At 39.2% G+C, this 15671-nt stretch overlaps 1 protein-coding gene across 1 annotated transcript in view; it reads right to left on the bottom strand.

Moving 5' to 3' along the window:
* The window catches only part of MSH3 (mutS homolog 3), a 118750-nt gene extending 103345 nt beyond the window's left edge, over window positions 1-15405 (bottom strand). The window contains exons 1-8 of the mRNA XM_010578093.1: window positions 15244-15405; window positions 13817-13940; window positions 12571-12791; window positions 8491-8703; window positions 7056-7172; window positions 6173-6290; window positions 4765-4910; window positions 3562-3728 (exon numbers count right to left, since the gene is read on the bottom strand). Of these exons, the coding sequence (XP_010576395.1) occupies window positions 3562-3728; window positions 4765-4910; window positions 6173-6290; window positions 7056-7172; window positions 8491-8703; window positions 12571-12791; window positions 13817-13940; window positions 15244-15405 (1268 nt within the window). The remainder of the gene's footprint in view (window positions 1-3561; window positions 3729-4764; window positions 4911-6172; window positions 6291-7055; window positions 7173-8490; window positions 8704-12570; window positions 12792-13816; window positions 13941-15243) is intronic.
* Between the last annotated feature and the right edge of the window lie 266 nt (window positions 15406-15671).

A 15671-nucleotide genomic window follows, 5' to 3' on the forward strand; every position in this document is an offset into this window, starting at 1 on the left:
TGCTATTGCAAGACCCTGTTTACAGCCACATATAAACCTGTGAAACTATTTTCTCCACTGATCTGCAAGATAAGCAAACTTTTCATTACAATACTCCATAAAACCTAAAAAGTGATGAAGCCATTTTCTATTGTGTATTTTATTTGCACTTTCTGACTCAAAACTCTTTACAACTATTTTATATTAATCCACAGAAATAAATTTCTACCAAAATGAAGTACTCCTTAGGCTTAAGTAGTAGCTCTTGCTGCTTGTCAACCAGATTAAAACACTAAAACCTTTCTGGTGACTTATATGGCTCTTGTTTCTGATAAAAACAAATTTAGAACAGCAGCACTCTGCCACTCAGCTGTTTTTTCCTTGTGTGATGGGTGTTCCTTTGATGTAAATTTGGCCATGAAAATGTACACAATACCAAAATAAAAGCACCAGTAAATAGTATGAATGAGCTAGCTGAGCCTGGACGTAGCTGTGGTGGCAACAAGAAGAGAACAGAAGAGCAAAGCACAGCATTCCATAAGGAGGAAATACATCCATTATGTATGTTTTATTTTTGTAGAAAAAAGCCATAGAGACATGTACATCAGTTTATGTTATTCACATTTGGTCTTTGGATATTTAATAAACAATAAAATAAAAAGAGATAGAAATTGAAGGAAAGCACACAGATACTTTCAACTCTGTCAATATAACCAGGCATTGAACCAGATTATGACTGCTTTCATAAAGCTGCAGTGGTTTATCTGGATTAAATATTTTACATTTTTTTTAATAACCATCAGCACACTTTTTGTGCTGGAGGAGACCTAGGCTACATCACCTTGGTTGCTCAGTGGGATGTTCTAATATGCAACATCCAAAACCCAATTATCCTCCAAGTTACTCAGACAACCCCTGGTGCAATTCTTACATGACATGGTCATGCACTGAGCAGAAAGACCCTTCTCTCCTTGCTCTTAACCACTCCAAGCTGTACACCTCCTGGGACTATTTTTCTCTCCCTGTTTTTATAAATTCAGTGGGTTTCTGCTGCATTATAAATACACAAAGAGGTGAGGACCCTTCTTGAAACACAAGATCTAGTTCCCATGGTTTTAGTCAGAAAAGCCTTCAAAAAAAATATAGAAATGAAACCTTTCCCAGCTAACGGATTATTCTCACCAGGAGTTATTAGAAAAGAGCTAAGAATGAAATTACCAGGTAATGGACAAACACAAAAGTTGAATACTTTAGACCACTGAATATGCATTAAAATAAAATTACTGCCTGTATAAAATTATACAATTATATAAAAACTGGAGCCTAGTTAAAAGCACAAGAAAGCAGCATATTGCAACCACTTAAATTAATATTAAATACTTCAGGGCCCTCTAGTGGTTAAATCTTTGATACAAGAAAATCCATGAAGAATTAGTTTTGAAATAAGGCTACCAAAGCGTACTTAAGTAATGTGTTTTATTTTTACCACTCCCATGTAATTAAGGTCATTTAGGCCAGAGAACTGCCTAGTAAATTACCAGAAAGGGGAAAAAAACCTAGAAACTAATATCTGTTCACAAAATCAGCTAATGGGTGTTATTTTTTGTTCTTAATAGAAATGAGAAGTTACTTACTAACATTCTCAGCTGTGCACAACCAAAAAAAGAAAAAAGAAAAAAATACAATCACTCACTGAAGCCTGCATCAGAATTACCTTAACACACAACTGAAATACTTGTTTCTGAAAAATGCACTTGCTTTGTCGGTTTATCATACCATTTTACCTTCATCTGGCTTCCACAAAACTGTCAGTGTACAACACCAGCAAAAAAAACCCAAACCAACCAAACAAAAATAAAAATTGTTAATCTTCATCATGGTATATTTATAAATATTTTGGGCATACTCCTATAGAATTGATTTGCAAGAGAGAAAGTTATCAAAGTAAAAGGATTAGCAAGGCAAAAATGTACATCTGTTGACAACTGGAAAAGGTTTGTTACTTCCTAATCTGGCATTTTATTTGCCCAAGGCGTAACGAGCCATTTCACTGCAAGGAAATACATTTATATTGCTTGCTTAGCACATCTAATTAGAGTTGACCTTTTCAACTCCTTATGGCTTTGCAGTCCACACATGAGCTGAGGGAACAGAAGAGCCTAGTATGACAAGAGCTCATTTCACTACAAGCATCACGAGCACTAAATAATGATGAATACACCACTTTCACAAGCTGTATTTTTTTAAGATGCCTAACACCAAATCAGACATTTTCAGTCTCTCCTCTCAGTCTTGCCTCTCATATACACATGCACTTGAAAGCTTGATAGCTGAGTACAGCAACATCTGTGCAAGTTCCTATAACGGGCCACAAAATCAGATTTTCCTGATGAGAAGACTGCCTACCCACTACTTCACGTCAAATTTTTTTTTTTTTTTTTTTTTTTTTAAAAAAGGGAACAAAGAAGGATTACACTGGCAGGTGGGGAAAGGAATTTCTGTGGGGCAGACAGATTAAGCAGCTCAGCTGTCTGGAGCATTAGAGGAAGCTACAAGATAATGACTTGGGCAGAGTTTAAGTGAGCTAGTCAAGGTACAGGGTTGACTGTCAGGAGACTACCACCCATGTGACTGTGATGCATTTGTCTATCTTTACAATATGGGAGGGTGATGATAGTTGTATCTTTCCCCCCAATACAAAACTTTGCCTATGTAATACATTCATTTTTCTTTGGCTTTCTTTAGCTCCAGTTTTGTTAAGACATAAAAGAAAAATATTATCCTTTCTGACTAGTTAATCCAAAACAGAAATGCCAAGCTCTAAGCTAGTTCTTTATAGCCCAGAGCTGCATGGTTTAAAAAAAAACAAAAAAAACAAGTTAAAACCTGCTATTTTGTCTCAAAAATTGCATCTGTGAGATTTCACAAGTTCACCGCACATGTTTATCATCCTACAAATTACATCCTATATAATTATTCCACAGTAAAACTGATACAGAAAATATGTAACAAATTTACTCTTGAAATGCACAAAGAGAACTCAAAATATAAAATAAACAGATGATCAGTCACCATACTTCCAAGTCTGTATCCAAGTTCAAGACTGTGTAATAAAACAGACTGAAATACCAGCTGCAAAGGTTTTCTACACCTATCTACATTAACAGAAAAAGTTTCATGCCTTTTAGAGATCTTACAACTATGACACACAAGAATAAGAGCCACATAACACCACTTTCAGATCCCAAAGGTAAGTGCATGAGCTCTGAAATAAATCCAACAGATAACATGACTGGAAGTGTATAATCTAAATGAAAACAACAAATGTTCAGGCATGCAAATCTTGCATAGGCCTGAGACAGAAGCCATGAATTTCAGTCTAAATACAATTTGAGTGCCCAGAACTCAGTGGGATCTGGGGGAATTTTCAACCCAGCGGCAAACTACAGTCACTGTGAAATGGGCTTTTACAGAACTACACATCCATGCTTGCTTCTGGATTTAAACTCTATCAATAGCTATGCTGTAATGAAAAAAAAAAAAGACAAAAATCCCAAACAACAAAATCCCCATAGAACATACCTCATGGAGGTTATACTGTTGATGAGCTTTTCAGATTGATCTGACAAGCTAGATGGAAGTATTATTTCAACTGGCTGCAGGCGCAAAACCCGACTCTCTAATTCTAAGCGAGATGCACCGTCCCGAAAACTGTCAAAAATTACTTCTCCGGTAGTTGGTTGGATTGCCTGACAAATTAAAAAAACAACATATATGCACTGAATATTTAAATTTTCAGAGAGTGTTTCCATGACTCAAATTGTTAAGCCAGAAAGATAATTTATGGTGTATAGCACAAAATTATATAGCACCCATATGCTTAGTTAAAGTGGCAGATCAACAAATATAATTGTGTTTTTCAAATCTATGATATGGTAATAACTTCAAAATACTACCACAATTTTGTCTTGGTAAGTGATAACAATACCTTAAAAATGTAAGTGTGCTCTTGTTATCATCAGTCTATCACTGTTCAACTTTTATTACTAGGCAAATCTATATAGTTGGAAGTCTATGGAAGGTACATACAATTCAGCCTGGAAAACTAACTATCATCCTAGCACATGCTTTTGTTGTTCTCTCCCAGCTGCAGTATGACATTCAAATACAAGCAAAACCAAGATGCTTTTAAATTAATGAATTGCCAGCAGACTGAGCTTCAGTTATCACTGTGTTTTGCCAGGTAAACAATCCTGGTTCTAATATTCGCCATAAAAGAGAATACAGATCTGAAGTGTAAACAGTAAAAAAGTGTCTCTTCCTCTGAAGAACAGTATTTTATAGAGGAAAAAAGTGCTCACAAGCTTTAAAATACTGACCCTAAAAATGTTTAAAGTTACTGAAGCATCTGAACTAACAATTTCCCGGTATTTGGTTAAAACACAGCTATGCTCTCAATTGACAGAGCAGCAAAAACAGTATCGGGAATATTCAACTATCAACTCCAGACCTTTTCTATAGTTTTCAAATATAAAGCCATCACAATTCACACACAGATGATATCTTACCTGAACTGCACCTTGTTACAAAAAAAACCCCAAAACCAAAAACCAAACAACAAACAAAACCGAAAACCAAACACCAAAACCCCCCAAAATCTAAAAGAACAATCATGATTTTAAGAAGATAACACCCACCTCTCAAAAAACCCAACAAAACAACCGCCACCCTCCCCCCGACCCACCCAAACCCTAAAATACTGATTCCCCTGTGAAACTAACTTACCATAATGCCTATAACAGTGTCACCTTTCTTCCTGTCTTTTAAGTTTTCTCCATTTTCACAGATACAGAGGAGGTAGTTATCAGGGACATCTGTTGTTACCTCTTCAACATCTACAGAATCATCTAGCTTCAGCAAAGGGTTCACATTTAACAAATGCTTAAAAAAAATAAAATAGTACACACATTTCTTGGATTATTCATAGGTCCTTCTAGATCTAAGTACTTCTCAACTAGATGTGGTGCTAGGCCTTCTAGACTAAAGGTCTATTTGACTTTTATTAGTTTGACTCCTACTATGATTTTAATGAACTTCAGATGACTGTCAGCATGAGGACTGTCAGCGGTCATCTTCACAGGACAGGCAGTTACATGATGCACAGATTTCATCAGCTCATGCAAAGGCCATCTTTGACTATGTCTGCAGGTCTCCCCATTCAAGCAAGAGCAGCTATGTCAAAAGTTAAACCAGCAGCTGATTCTGCACGTGGGCTGCTTCACCTTGTCATTTCGGCTTCATATCCACAAACCACATGCACCTAACAGAAAAAACTAAATGCACCAGATATGCAGCAACCGAAAAACAGGCAATACCCCAAGTTGAACAGAAGTCTACATCTTAACAGGAGTATTAGGTTAGCTGCATTGAAAACTTGCTCCTTATTTATCCACCAGCTTGGGTCATACTGCTGAGCCTGCTTTCATCGAGTTTGCCAACCACTACAAGAGTCTGTAAGTACACTACAAGTTTTCCAACAAAACCTAAGGACTGTGTTATCTGCTTCCCTGATTTACTCCTTAAGTAAGTACTAGTTTGAGAAATTAAAGAAAAAAACTTGAGGTAGGTAAGGCAGGAGATAGGAAAGAAAAACTGGAAGGCAAAAAATTAAGAAAATAACTTCACTGGTTAAGAGCTGTTTCTATCTCATTTTTGCATTTTCTTTGTTACAATGATTTAACTACCCAGCTAGATTTTGAACAATCCATTGATTTTATCACCTTCTTGTCACTTAAAGGAAACTGTTGACACGAAACAGTCAATCCTCCTGCATTCACACCCTCCTGAATCACTAATGCTATGCATTCTCAATCTGGTGAAACACCTAGCTGAAGACAAGACCTACAGAACACTGTAGACTTGGGAAGTCCACTCTCTTCACTTCAGAAAGCAACTACAGTAAACACAAGCTCTGCTGCTTCACAACAAACCTAAAGCCCTGAAGAGATTAAATTCTTGATAAAGCCAGCACAATGTTTTACCACAACATAAAATTAAAGGAACTTTACTTCCTGCTGCCACTCTTACGTCAGTCACTAGCTACTCATGTTCCATCTAGGTGATAATACTAGAATTACAGCCTCTAATACACCAAAGATTAGAGTCTGAAACCAAATTTATTTGAAAAGGATATCTTCTCCAATAAGCGTAGACTTTGTGTAGAGAGCAGTCAGTTTCCGGCTGAAGAGAGAGCTTTTATTTTCTCCAGCAGCCTTCAGTGCTGCAGTTTCCATTTGTTTTATTACTCCAACCTACACGCAGACAGACAAGAAACAAAGTTAGCTCTTTGATAATAAATGTTGGGGTTTTTTTATTTTACAAATTTGGTGATCTTTTAAGATGTGCAAACTGCAAGTACATCATTAAAGCTGAGCAGGAAGGGCAGAGGCTAGCATCAATCCTACTAATGAGACTGTAAGGCACTGCTTTTCCTTACGCTGTATCCACTTCTAACTGCCCTCTCAACTTCTGTCCCTGTGCTTCTTGTTCTGTTTTGAAACAATTTAGCTAGAGTTCACCACTTGCCAGAGAATCGTTGCTGCAATCAATCTGAATTCAACAAGTCCTTTTCTCATAAGCAGAAAAAAACAGAAGTATTAACAGAAAGCCACAGAATTACAGGGATCAACAAAGGAAGGAAAAGAGAAAAAAAAAAAATACAGGCTGGGATAAGAAAAACAAGGATGTGAGGAAGAATAAGAGAGCGGATATATAAATTTCTCTTTATCTAATGCAAAGGCTTGATAAAAAACTGAGAGAAAGAATTGTTCTAGAACTGTTCTAGAAAACATGAAGATACTTTTCTGTAAAAAAGAGGAAGTCTGAATCTACTTAAATTTCATGACACTCACCAGAAGAGAGAAAATGAAAGAAAGGGAAGTTAGCCATTTTAATTGCAAAAACAGGTGATAATGAGTTTCCCACTTCTCAGTTGAAATAAGACTCTGGTACAATAAGTGCAAGTTATTTCAGTGCTATTCTGTACTTAACATCATTTAATAAAAGCCAGAGATAACCTTATATCCTTTTGCTACAAGTCGCCGCACATGGACAAACAATCTGTGACTCGGTATACTGGCAGTCATAAAGTTATGATCCTGATGACAATAAATGTTTAGTTCTTTAGCTGCAATCTGCAAAGTACAAGAAGAAGAGTTAGCCAATAGTTCAAAATGCAATACAGGAGCTCATCTCTATGACAACACTCACACACAACTACAATTAAGGAGTCCAGTGTCAAAAGGAAAACGTTACAGGAAAAAGCCCAGAGAGCTGGGCCCCTCCACCTTCCTGTCCCAGCATGTTGTCACAAACAGGGTCTTCAGTATCACAGACTTCACATGTCAGATTATTACACTGCACCTTGATCTTTACCACCATGAGGTAAGCCACCTACACTGCACACATGGATTCTACAACACAGCTCAACAAATTGTCAAATTATTTTCACAACACTAAAAATGCAGAGAGAATGGAGGTATTTTAATTGTGGTTATAAAGATGGTACTAAGCTAGCTAATCAATTAAAATACTGAAAAATCAATATCAAACAGCAGTGGAAACAAAACACTTCACAGAAAAAGAGTAACAACACTTGTTCAAATGTGACATTGTAACATATGATTCCTAGTAGATTTTTTGGCTCTTGGCAAAAAGGTAGGTGTTCACTGACTAGGGAACATGGTCCTACGCAGGAACTGCAGTCAGACACTGCATTGTGCACTTGGATAGTATTTTCCATTTCTGGACTGTGAGTGCACCTGCAAACAAGTAGATAAATTACACGGTACGAATTTGATCAGGAAAATTAATTCCCAGTAACTAAGCAAAGTTTCTCACTGGTTTCGAGTGTGGAAATCACACAGATCAAAGGTTGGTAGCAATAATTTTGGGACAGATCATGAAAAAACTCATTATGAACCATTGATGAACCATCACTATAAAATTATGTTCGTTGCAAAGTACCTTCCAGTTCCTACAGATCTGGCAAGTGTAGGTGCCGCATCTGAATATGCATCCAAGATGCTCTGTGCAGCCAGGCTGTACCAGCTATATTCATCTACTTTTATACCACTTGCTCCACTGTCTTCCAAACTGAAATGCTCCTAGCAGAGTTTTGGGCCATGATAGAGAATTCACCTCTGAAAGTTTTTCAACTTTAACTCTAACAAGGAATTAATTGTTCTAGGACCTCATCTTAAGGTCTCAACATGCAGGATAGCAAGCACTGCCATATGATTACAAAATAATAAATGCTATTTTGGTAAGAAGTATATGCATAATGGATAGTCTTCAATTTAAGCATGCAGAAATTTTTCATCTTGATTTCAAATATTAAAGAACCCCACGAAATTTATGCCCCCCCCCAAACCTTTCTTCTGGAAGTGGCCGTAGACCTAGTACAACACTAACATAATGCAAGTATCTTTCCATGACCCTGGTAAAAATTACCTCTGCATCTTCCCCAAAGAAGCGATATTTGTATCCACATTCCACACACAAAACAGCATCTTTATACTGTTTCTTCATTTCTATGAATTGAAGTTCTAGTGGAGTGTAAATGCTTTTGGTTCTCTTATTAAGATTTGTATCTGAAGTATTTTGAGTATTTTCATAAGACTTAAGAGATGCAGAAAACTGACTAAGATCACAGCGTAACTCCTCCTGTAAATAAAAGGTGGAAAAGTACAGTTAGGAATCATCAAGTAAATCATTTGCCCCTGCAGACCTTGACTCACATTGACAATAAAGCTAAAGACTCTTCTTGCAGTAAGTAGCCCCAAGAACCGCAGCAAAACTATTAAAGTAGGATATACAGAATACAGTTTATTTGGAAATAAAAGGAATTAAAAAGTCATGAAAGTCAAAGATTTTTCATCAATTAGTTGACTTGCTTTACAACAGTCCTCAGACGTCTCAGCTGAAATCAGATCCCTGTTATACCATGAGCTCTCAAAACACAGATCAAGAGACACGCAGGCTGCAAAGACTGGGCAGTCTAAACTGGCCAAATATAAAAATAAGGATGAATTACCACTCCAATTTACAGATGAGAAACTGCAGCACAGAGAGATTAATGATGGTCCAAAAATCCACAGTAAATCAAGAAACAAAACAATTCAATAAGAGTCTCAGTTCACTGTCTCAAGCACCAAAACCGTATTTCTTCTCCAGTCTGCCCTTTCTACATAAGCTTAACAAACCTCCGCAAATAATTTATTCTTAAACACAGAAAATCTATATTACAGTTTCTAAAACCCTTAACAGTTAAGGCTTTGAGCCCACCCTCTGTGGGGTTTATTATTTACAATGACATTATGTAGCCTATGCTAGCCAAACAGCTTCAGCTCTAATACTTTGTTTTGTCCTTTACTGTAAGCAGGGTGACTGATTCAGTCTTTCAGAAGTGTCATGAACAACACTGATAAGGTGTGCTTCACTTAGAGCAAAGTTATTCCTCACTTATATCACAGTACCAAGTACTGATAAAACTGGTTACAAAAAGAAAATACAAAGACAACACCCTCCACAAGTTTTTAAAGCCTATGACTACATGAAACACAACTGATCAGGCTGCGCTGTGAATTTCTGTATCTGCAAATAAACCTGGTAAACTTCAGTCTCTAACTGTCCCACCTAGATTACAAGGAACAAAGTCAATAGACTATTGAGAAGCAATGGTAACTCAGAACACAGAGATAGTACAAATCATATACTTTGGGTCATAGGAACGTACAGAGACTGCAGTCAGAAAGCAATGGGAAAAAAAAACCACTTAGCTGTATTGTTAACTGTGAATTGCAAAATTCCTAGAATCGCACGCAATCAAGGGATGACCCATCTGACAAGCAGACAACATAGCCCAGCAAAAACAAAGCTGTACCATGTGCCTAGAACTCGGATAGCCCCAGGAGCTTAGATGTCTCTACTGCAAAATCCTCAGCCCAAGGATTCAAAGGTCTTCAATCCAAGGTCTGTGCCAGCCAAGCAGTATGACCTCCTCTCATTTTAAAGAGAAAATTGTTGTGACAAAGCATGTGAAACAAGGTCACAACAGAAAGTAAAAGTAGTAAAAACACACATGGAAGTTGAATTGTTGAGATGGTAGTAAGTTCGCAGCTCAAGAAATTTAGAAGAAAATTACTCACATAAAAAGGTTATAACTCTAAAAAAGCGGCAAGACATGAACATCTAAGATGAGCCATTCCAAGGAAGGCAGGCCAGCCCTTCCCCACCGGACTGCCTGGCCAGCACAGACTCAGTAGGTGTCTTACAGAGAAAGATGATGGTAACGCTTTGTCAAGTAGGTCGTGAGTCCTCACCATCTACTGAGTCTATTAAGTAAGAAATAATTGCTCTTTACTTTTACTTTGCATAGATCTTGCTTGCAGCGTCTCTCTGCACATGGTTAAAGCTGACCTTCCTTGTAATGTAGGAAGGGAGAGTTAACAGCTGTCATAATCTCACAGACAACCTGTGATGGACTGGACCCAAATGCTGTTTGGCAATAAGCATCTAAGTATATGAATATGCAGTGGCAATACTGCTATAAAAAGCACACCAGTGTTAGTGCATTGAAAACCAACTTTGGAATTGGAAGGCAGAAATACTGCACCAGCCGATACACGAAGATTAACAAACATATCTGTTCAAAGACAGAAAAACCTGAATTCTGCAAAAACAACCATCTTAGGCCCACAGCTTTGTGGAAGGAGAGTTGCCCATGCCTTTGCTCACCAAACATGCACTTCTGCTGCAGTTACTGTAACACACGTGTTTTTAACCAACAACCTATGCCAGGCACATGCTGTCTCCAGTGTTAGAGAAGAGAAAGTCACTAAATACTCCCCATGCATGTTTCACATATATGAATTGTGAAGTATGATTTATAGCTTAAACTAGCAGGGGCAGCATCTGGTGTCAATGTAACTGGATCAACAGTCCTGGTTTTGGCTGGGATAGAGTTAATTTTCTTCCTAGTAGCTGGTATAGTGTAATGTTTTGGCTTCAGTATGAGAAGAATGTTGATAATAGCGATGTTTTCAGCTGTTGCTAAGTTGTGTTTATACTAAGTCAGGGATTTTTCAGCTTCTCATGCCCAGGCAGCAAGAAGACTGGAAGGGCACAAGAAGTTGGGAGGGGACACAGCCAGGACAGCTGACCCCAGCTGGCGAAAAGGATATTCCATACCCTTTGTCATGTCCAGTATATAAACTGGCCAGGAGGGGCAGATCGCTGCTTGGGGACTGAACATTGGTCACCAGGTGGTGAGCAATTGCATTGTGCGTCACTTGTCTGTCTTGGGTTTTATTTCACTCTCTTTTTGTCATCTTCCTTTTCATAACTATTATTATAATATTTGACTTTTTATTTCAATTATTAAGTTGTTCTTATCTCAACCAACAAGTTTTACTTGTTTTCGATTCTCCCCATCCCACGGGGTGGCAGGGCGAGGAGTTAGTGAGTAAATGAGTGAGTGGCTGCATGATGCTTAGCTGCTGGCTAAACCACAACAATGGACAAAGGGTCAGAAATTAAGAAGTCCCAGACAGACAAGGGTTTGAAAAAGAGGGTCAGAAAAGGAATCAGTTTTCTGTGTTCTCCAACTGACCACACCTACATAATCTCATTCACTTATAACAGAAATCTTTTGCCACAAGCCGTTCACTTCACTATTCTTATTTTGATCTCCTGTTCACACAACCCAGACACGCCAGTTTAAGGTCATGACCTTCAGACAGGGAAGGTCAAATCAACTATACAACCTCCTTCCTTCAAAAAGCCAGATGTAAAGCTTTGTTAAAGAGCAGTTGAGTCCCAATGCAACACCACCACAGTAAGCCATGAGATGCCTTTTAGGACCTGAATACTTCAAACTGCGCAAGCTGATCCCAAAACCCAACCAATTAAGTAATGTTAATTAGCCCCATAATTAAAGGTGAAGCAAAGTACCATTACCTATGATACAAGCTGATAAGAGTGTATCATAATGATAATTTTTCATGGGAGCTACCCATATCTTCCACAGATAGAAAAAACAGTGATATCTTTAGTAGCTACATTTATTAGCAACTGGATTAAGCTACATCTCAGTAATAATTCTAAATCATGTTTTTGCAAAGAAAGCCTGTTAGGAATTGTACAGCCCGTACAAAACTGATAGAACCGAAAGAACACTGAGCAAAGGGCTACACTGAACATTTGTTATTACAATATTATAGGTTCATTATGATCTTAAAGGTCTTTTCTGACCTAAATGATTCTATGATTCACAATCACAAGATACACTGCCAGTGTTTCTGCTCTCTCATTACTGCTTTTTTCAGTGATACCACTGAAGAGCTATAAGAGGCATTCTGCTCACTACGCTAAGAGTTCCAGGAAAACATCTGTACACAAACACTGGTCTGTTGGGTACTGCTGCACTATTTCATGACAGAACACAAAAACACAAAAGGAATCTTGTGCCGAAGCTTGCTTTTTTAAACCATAAAAAGTAGTCTAGACAACACGAACCAAAGCTCTACATACCTTCTGAGCAACCTTTGGGCTAGTGTCGCAAGACGGAAGAGTGTTTTTCAGTTGTGAACTTCTCCCAATAATACTGGGACATTTTTCCAAATTTGGAGATTCTTTCTCCCGAAAACTATCCTCTCGGACTCTGTTACATGGCTGGTCTGAATCACTGCAGAATTCTCTCAATCTGTCTAGAGTTTGCAAACATATACGGGGCTTTTCGCTCTTCTGAGGTTCTTCTTCAGTAAAAATACACAACAAAAAAGTATTAGCAACTTATTTTCTAAAACAGAATGCCTATTAGAATGACATCAGTAAGCAGAGAATGCAATCATTTTGCTTTGTCTCTCTCTCCCCTACATTCCTTCTCCTCTCTCACTGCAATATTTCTGCCAGCCTGACAGAATCGTGCATGTAATCAGCTTGGTTAACTTCCCTGGAAAATCAATACTCCTCACTTGTATGCTTCTTCATACATGGGAAAAGAAGCACAATTATCTTCTAGACTGATAACTGCAAAGCCACAAAATTAGCCAAGAATATTGGAAGATGAGTGGTATTCTTTCAGTACAGTTTTTAAGCAGACAATATTGCTAGTTGATGGTGTCTTCAAACCATCATACCTACAAAACTGGATATAATTAATTCCTTCTTTAAAAAAATTACAGAGGCTAATTCTTTTCAATGAAGTGTTAAGTGTAATGAACTTTATATTCACTGATTTGTTTTTCTACTAGCATCATTAATTTGTTAAATTCTTGGTTCAAAGCCAGATGGAGCACAGGCATTTTCAATATAATTAAGTGGCTGTCATTTCACAGTTAAGAGCACTGCATTAGAACTATTTACTTTGAGGTAACCTTTAGATATCCCAGTCACAGGCCAGAATCCACAGAGCTGTCAGTTGTCAGTCATGCCTCAGCCTGAGACTGAAAGACAAACTGTTAAACCAACACATAAAGGGAAGTTCCAGCATTTCTGCCTGGGCCTCTTGGCTTCACTGACTGAACAACCTGTTAAAGCCAAGACAGCTGAAAGGGACTGGCAGAGTAATTCTGGAACAAGGCTAAAATACCTAGCTTCTGAGCCACAGAAAGGTGCTTTAACAGTATAGCTAGTATGCTCACAATGGCTCTTCAGAGATGGATCTTACACTCAAGAGACACTTCCTAAAGTACCCACCAACAAATTTTTTACACTGGACAATGAAAAACTATTTATTGGGTATAAATGCTTGAAGGTTTGTTTACAGTCAACTCACTTTTATCCTGAGTCTTCAGTGGGTTACAGACATCTTCTAGAGTAATCTGTCGTGCCTTGGTCTTCTTTTCACAGGGTTCATTGCTTTCTGTTGATGTTCTCCTTTTTGTGCCCAATTCAGAAGCCTGAAACATAAATTAAACAAAGAAGTCATTACTTTTTCTCTTTGCCATCCTCTATGAAAGACAATAATGCACCCAAGGATTTCATAAAGAGATAATGTAAAATTAATTTACAATATATGAAATCCGTAACTATTTTACCTATCTACATTTTTTGTTTATAAATAGTTCTTCTATCATTCAAGGCTACAAAAGGAAGAGAAATAGTGCATTCTGTGAACAAGTTGGCTGTTGTGCTAAAAAAGAAACACCTGCAGCTACCATGGCTTCAAAAGGCAGCTTGGAGCTACTTCTGTGGCAGAGAACTGAACCAGGACTTAACAGACTTTCCCACCATACCACACACTACCACCCTGTGTCTGAATCAGATCTCTTGTGCAAATTCTCATTCCCACGGTCCAGAGCCCTCTTCTTGCCAGACACTGGCTGTTCGCCTCTGAGAGGCACTACTTCCTACGGCCTACATCCTGGTGATGGGAGAGTACCTTTTCCACACCATCCTCGAAGTGTTAATCCAGACTTAAAAGATTTTCCTAAACTATTTGTAAACACCTAGCTAGCATCATCCTGGGTTTGTATAGAATACAGCACTTTCCATGACTGGTCCTTAGGTGGCTTTTGATACATGCCCTTTTAACACTTCATCAACAGAAAATTCATCAACTCATGTTGTTTCGCCATTGATGTAGTCTGTTTGACAGACTGCAAGAAGTATGACCAAATACAAAGAAGTAGCTTGCAACTGCAGCAACATATAAACACCATTTCACTTTGCAGATAAACACGCAAAACATGTGCTTTTAGCAGCCGGCATCCACATTTCATTCGGGCATCTCAGGTGGTTTAAGTGTATTACTGGGGAAACTGACAATCTCCTTATAACTAAGCAGGAACTCCACCCTCAGCAATGGAGCCCATAACCTCCTCATAACGTATCCACAGGCACACACCACAAGAGTGGCAAAGAGTTTGCCTTCCAAGTCCACTGTTATATGCGACCAGAATAACGCTAATTAGGAAGCAGTTTTTCTGCATGGACAGAAAGCGGTAATCATACATTTGCACTGAAGGTGATGAAAAAGGTTGACTTGAAACACAGGTGAAAAACACGTACACCTTTCCAGGGCCAGAAAGAGCTAGAAACATCAACTACAAGGAGAGTGGAAAACATAAACTCGGAATGAAATGCAATTGCTAAGAGACAGCCATTTTTTCCCAGTGGCGACACGGAGAGGCAGCTGGATCAGCGCAGGCTCTCTGGTCCTGGCACCCAGCAGCGGACTAAGAGCTGCCTGAGCTCCGTGACCTGGGCCACGACCTCGGCCCACTGCCTGCCAGCAGGCAGAACCCGTGCCAGCGGGTCCAACGCCGCTGCGAGGGAGCGAAGCCCCTGGGACAGACACCGGCGCACCGGCTTCGCCAAGCTCGCCGTACCCGGCTCGAGCCTCGGCGCCTGCAAAACGGGCATCGCCTCCTGCCTCTCTCCCGGCAGACACCTGCGCTATCGCCACGCCGTGTGACACAAGGCAGAGGGTGCCACAGCAAGCGCTGCTAACTTGCAGGGCAGGGCAGGGCCGCAGGGCACCCCTTCGTGCGGGCCGGGCCGTGGCCGGCTCCGGCCATCCCTTCTGAGGTGACTTTCTGACACGGGGTAACCAGACAGGCCCGCGGGCTCCCGCGCGGCCTCCGCGGGCCCGGCCCGCGCCCTTCAGGCGCCCTGAGCCCCAACCGCCG

The sequence above is a fragment of the Haliaeetus leucocephalus genome, unplaced genomic scaffold, assembly GCF_000737465.1.
Source record: "Haliaeetus leucocephalus isolate CR32 unplaced genomic scaffold, Haliaeetus_leucocephalus-4.0 Scaffold598, whole genome shotgun sequence".
NCBI classification, from domain to species: domain Eukaryota; kingdom Metazoa; phylum Chordata; class Aves; order Accipitriformes; family Accipitridae; genus Haliaeetus; species Haliaeetus leucocephalus.